The 5,567-nt window shown below is 39.6% G+C and overlaps 1 protein-coding gene across 2 annotated transcripts in view; it reads right to left on the minus strand.

Annotated features, from left to right (window-relative positions):
* nectin3a (nectin cell adhesion molecule 3a) overlaps nucleotides 1–5,567 on the minus strand; it is a 34,039-nt gene that overhangs the window by 14,762 nt on the left and 13,710 nt on the right. The window contains exon 2 of one of the 2 annotated variants that reach the window (XM_020616841.1): nucleotides 1,792–2,139. In XM_020616841.1, coding sequence (XP_020472497.1) covers nucleotides 1,792–2,139 — 348 coding nt within the window. Of the gene's footprint in view, nucleotides 1–1,791; nucleotides 2,143–5,567 lie in introns of both variants that reach the window. The other variant, XM_020616840.1, reaches the window with a different exon arrangement.

Consider the following 5,567-nt stretch of genomic DNA (forward strand, 5'->3'; position numbering starts at 1 on the left):
GCTGAACAATTCCTAATTTTTAAATGACTAAGCCTCTTCTATGAGGGGTTGTCAACACAAAGATAAAAAAAGAAAGAAAAAATGTTGGGCCAATGCAAATATTGAGAGTTGAGCGTCTTGTGATAACTGTTTGAAACCAATACAAGGTTTGCATCAAGTGTGTGACTTTAGAAATTAAGTTGGTGTCCTCTGCTCCTGTCCATCATTATGATGAGTGACATGACTATTATTCATGGGTTTGAGTCTTTTTATTGCTTCAGTTTAGTTCATTTGAAAGGAATGAAAGTGAAGTCAAGTGCCCTCATAAACATGTGGAATATATATAGACATGAATTGAAGCAAAGAACTTCAAGTTAAGTTTGAACTGAAATAAATACATACTGTATAACCAATATTCTGTATGTCAGAACAATATGTAAATCAACTCTCATATACTGATGTATTATACAGAGAAGTGGTTGTTGGGCTACAACCACCTTACTCCTTCTGAAACAGCCTTGCAAAAAAGGTACAAGTCAAGCAAGGCAGATGAAGCCACTCTTCATCGCTGCAGCGGGAACCTGGACCTGCTGACTTAAGGGCTTATAATTGTGATGTACCCTTTGAGACATAAATGCAGTGCGGAATAACTTAATTCCCGCGACATGCATCAAATTGCAAAGAACATACATTTCCACCATAATCACACCCTAATTACATCTGAATTGTAAAGTAGGCCTAAGCATGTGTTTGTATGACTGTGCATGCAAGTGTTTCTATGAACCAAAAAAACAAACAAACAAAAAAAAATAACGCCTGGGAAGTTAGAGAATGGAGGCAGGTGTAAGTGAACTCATCAATTAATTTACAACTCGTTATTTATCAGTCTCCTTCAGTCTCTGCAGGGAGACAAGAAGCTTCTGCCTACAGTGCAGTCTCCTACTCTCAGCTCTACTTGACTGCAATTCAATCACCTATTTAGGGCTTGAAAACACATACACATACACATACATTCATGCTCCACAGAAAAGAGGGTCCATACAGTGTAGAACATGTATGTACACACATATGGTGTACGTACATGTTACTCTGGGAAAACAACAAAACACTAACGAGAATCCCTATTAAACACGTATCATTTAGGTTTTCAACACTGATATAAACAATAAATAAGTAGATCTTGATTTAGAGAACAGAGCAAAAAGCCCTCATGGACTTGAGGGAAAATAGCTCCACACTGTAGTTTTAAGACCAGTGTTATTGTACATGTGAAACCTTTTCATACATCTTTAAATGCAACTGAATGAGAGGGCATGAGAGTTACTCTGTATCCCACCCTGCAATTAACATCTTTTGCTTGCAACCAAGTTGCATCTCGTTAGCACAGTAAATTTTCTGCATTGTGTTTAGGTGTTTGCTACAAGAGGAGAAAGTCCTTGTTTTCCTTACTGTATGTGTGTCTTACATACATAAGTGGCCTTAACAAAAGTCTCAAGGAGAAACAACACTTCTAAAAAGTAGTAATATAGTGCTTTGAAATTATACCCGATGTAGCACTTGTTCACATTAAGTGCCACTGCAGCCTATACTCACCTGTAGATTGCAGCAGGGACTTAAATATACATGGCCTCTGTCCAGGTAGCAATTTAAAAAGACATCTAGTGTCTTCAGAGAGATGTTAATTCCTCCAGGGGAAACACTTAGTGGTCCCCTAAGCTTTGCCTAATCTCAACCAACAATGTCCTGCTTTGAAAAGTGAGATTTAAGAACAGCATGAAAAAGATGGAAGAGAGAGAGAGAGCTCTACTTTACCTAATACACTGACAACGGTTGATGCTTCATTATTGCCCAGAGGAAACGTTGCCACTTTACAGGTGTAGAGTCCGCTATCTGCAAAGCCAACTTCTTTAAGGGTAATGGTAGCATCTTGTATTGAAGGGGAAACAAATGAGATCCGCTTGCCATATTCTTTAGAGTATGAGGTTCCATACTGAGGATTGAACACTGCCACGGTAAGAGTGCCTGAAGGAAGACGGCGTTCCCAGGAGCTCTGTGTGAGACTTAGGTTGGAGCCCACCTCTATCCTGCAGCCCAGTGTGATGTTCTTCCCCAGTACCGCATTCACTTTCCCAGGAACAACCACATGGTTACTGGTCACACCTGCTGAGAGAAAAGGGGCAGAGAGAAGACTCAAACTAACAACACTGACACAGCTGAGTTCAATAAAATCAGCAATTACAGTTTTTTCATTAATTCTGTCAAACAGTGAGATTCTTCTCATCAACTGACAGCTACAACAACCACAGATGTGTTATCACCAGACAAGATTAGAATTCAAAGTACAGTAGCTGAGATATGCTAATCTTTTCTGGAGTACTGATCAATGTTACCACAGGGGAAAAGGAAGTACTCTGAGGGAACCACTTTCCCTCTTAATAAGCAATACACCTTCACCACGGGACAGTCTGAGTGTCTTTTAAGCAGAAAAGAAAAAACAACCTCTGGAAGGAGATGAAACAAAACAAGAAATTTGATGGGATTATTCCCTCTTTTTACAAGGCCCTTAATTTAACTTGAAGTTCACCACAGGATCTCTTTTGAATTAGTTTTAACTTTAAACCAGTTCAACATGGAAACTTGGTTTGAAGAATTGTGGCTATTTGAATGCTGTAATTCATTAGGGATCACACTTGGATCGCACATAGAAAAATAAAAAATAAACACTGTCTTTCTGTGTTGATGATGTGCGACATGGACGATAATCTGCACATCACAGCACAGCTGACAGATGTGCTACTGGGTGGCAGTAAAAAAAAAAATAAATAAATAAGAAATAAATCTTAAATTACCGGTCATGGATACTGCTCTGAATGGGAAATAAATACACCCTAGTCAGGTTTTTTTGTTTTTCTTGTTTTTGCAAGCATAATCACAAATTAGTCACTGATAAAAACATGTAGCCTAAGAGGCTATACAAAGATTTATAACACTTGGAGACTGAATTCTAGAGTAGATCCACATTAAACCTTGACAAAATGTTTGTTTTATAGAGCAAATAAAAGGGCAACTTCACTGAAAACATTCAAACAGTATGTCTCAGTTTTCTTGACACGGTTGCAGTTAGTGAGCTATATAAACAAATAAATTTCCACTTTATACCTAGTCGGATGTGTATGGAGTAAAGTTTAAAAAAAGGTGATCCACTAGCTGGTATTTTCAATCTTTGGCATGAATGTGAGTGGTAAGCCACAGCAATGCTATCTTGATTTGTGAGCAATATAGCCAGGGAGGCTGAAGCTTCCCATGCTCCAATACGTCCCCTGTAATTTCAGAGATTTCACACACACACACACACACACACACACACACACACACACACACACACTCTCTCTCTTCTAAAACACAAATAAGTTTGTGACCGTGTGTAAGAGTCAGGCATTTTATTTTAATGGCTGCTCAGTCTTAAATGTATGTTGCACTGTGCTGTGAAATCCCATGTTGTGATATAATTCTTGGGCTTTCCTGTGTGTTTTTTGTCTGCTGACCCACATTTATTTATTTATTTATTTATTTAAATATTTTTCTTGTGTTTCCTACCTTGCATGTAAACTAATTGTGCACAGTTCTATACTGTATTTAGGCCTTTATCTTATTAACCAAAAGTATTTAACTTTGGCTGCTTTATTTATCACTCTTTTGGAAAAACACATGGGAAAGTCACTATGGGTTATTATTCCATTTCTCCACAATAATTTAGGGATCTGTTACATCATTCTTCCCACATCTGAATCATGACATGATTTTTTTTTAAGTCTGCATTGCTATAATATGTACTACAGTACATGTGGTAAACTATGACTGAGTTCTCTGGGTGCACTAGTGTGGGGAGGAATCAGGGTCATTGTGGCCATGTGGGTTTTGCCTTCTCCTCTCCAGTTATCTGAGCTGACACAACAGCTGTTTGTAGTCACCTTACTAGTGCAACTCAGTCGTTTAGCTCAAAAAATATAAAAATAACTATAATGCAGTGACAAAAGCTTGAAAAGAGGTACATTTTTACAAAATATATGTATAGCTGGTACAAGAATACTGATGACTGCTAAAAATCATTCTGCAACACTGGTTGTCTGAGTAGTAAACTAACATGTTTGGCAGGCATGACATTGTGTTGATGCATGCAGACACGTGTTTCAGACCAGCTAGGCTTCTCCCTAACATGCTCGACATACTGTAGCTACCTGACACAACACTCCAAATGCTACCATACGTAGTTTGTCTCCGAGTATGTCAGCTTTCAGGCCTGTCAAAGCATACACAGAAACTAGACTCCATCCATGCTATGTCCTGTTTGTTTTACTGTAAGCATTTGGGAGTAGGAATGGAGGGTGAGAAAGGGGGATGGGGGGTGGGGGGTGCTTAAAGAGGACTCCACCCTAACCATAAAGGGAGGAGAGACAGATGGCCTCTGCATGGGATACCTACAGCCAGGAGGAGAGTGGGGAAACTTGGCACTGCTAGCTGTGATCATGAAGAACACAGCCAGGGCTCGCAAACTACAGCACTGTGAAATATTATCTAACATACTGCAGGCAAATGAAATGTAAGCAGTGCATTAAACAAAGCCGTCATGTTGTTTCATCAAGGAAACAGGCGTACCGCTGCAGAGTTGAGGCACAGCTCAGGACTGTCACTAGTTTCATTACTGTCATCCATCTTATCCAGTACACAAATAATCTCAACTCTTTAAGGGTGTACACAAGAAAAACAATATATTAAGCCCCATCTTTATGCTGTGTCCCTGTTTTGATACTTTGAAACTCTTGACTATGGCACCATGTCCCACACCACAGGATGAGAAATAGGCTGCACTTTTGCCCCTTTTTCTCTGACAAACCAAAGGAAAGAATGAACTCATGAGAAGGAAACATGTGCCCTTTGAAGAAATGCTTCATATTTATTTCTTTCCCTCCTGACATCACTAATTGCGACAAGCTGCTCAAAAAAAGCGCAATGTAAATCAAAATCTTCCTTTTTGCCTGGCAACGAGCTCAAACATTCCACGTCAGATACTTGAGGAGCCAAAGTCTCCACCTACCTAGACCTGACCTTGCTTTAGCCCTGACCTCCCCAGAGGAGGTTGTCTCCTGGCTGGAAATCCTCACAATGAAGCCTGCGGTGCATGTCAGCACTGTATTAAGCATAAGGGATCCAAGGCCAGAAACATTCACAAGCAGCAACAAAATAGACAATATGTCATTTTCCTGTAGTCAAACTCCATGCATAGATTATCATGTCAAACAGCACACATGAGGGACTGATCTGAAGATCTCACAGGAGAAGAATGCAGACATGAGATCTGTGCAGGAGGGAGTGAGGTTTAAAAACGAGACAAAAGTCAGCAGAGGATGAATAAGAACAAAGCAAGAAATGGGACAGTTACTGAGAGGAAACAGAGATGAAGATGGACAGAAGAAACGAGCTGACCAGCAGTGTGAACTATGTAAAAGCAAAAAAAAAAAAAAATGTTCCTGGACTGGGACAGTCATTGTTAAAGATTCAATAATGCATGACAGCCAAAGGCAGTCTGA

Source organism: Monopterus albus, unplaced genomic scaffold (assembly GCF_001952655.1).
Source record: "Monopterus albus unplaced genomic scaffold, M_albus_1.0 scaffold180.1, whole genome shotgun sequence".
Lineage (NCBI taxonomy): Eukaryota > Metazoa > Chordata > Actinopteri > Synbranchiformes > Synbranchidae > Monopterus > Monopterus albus.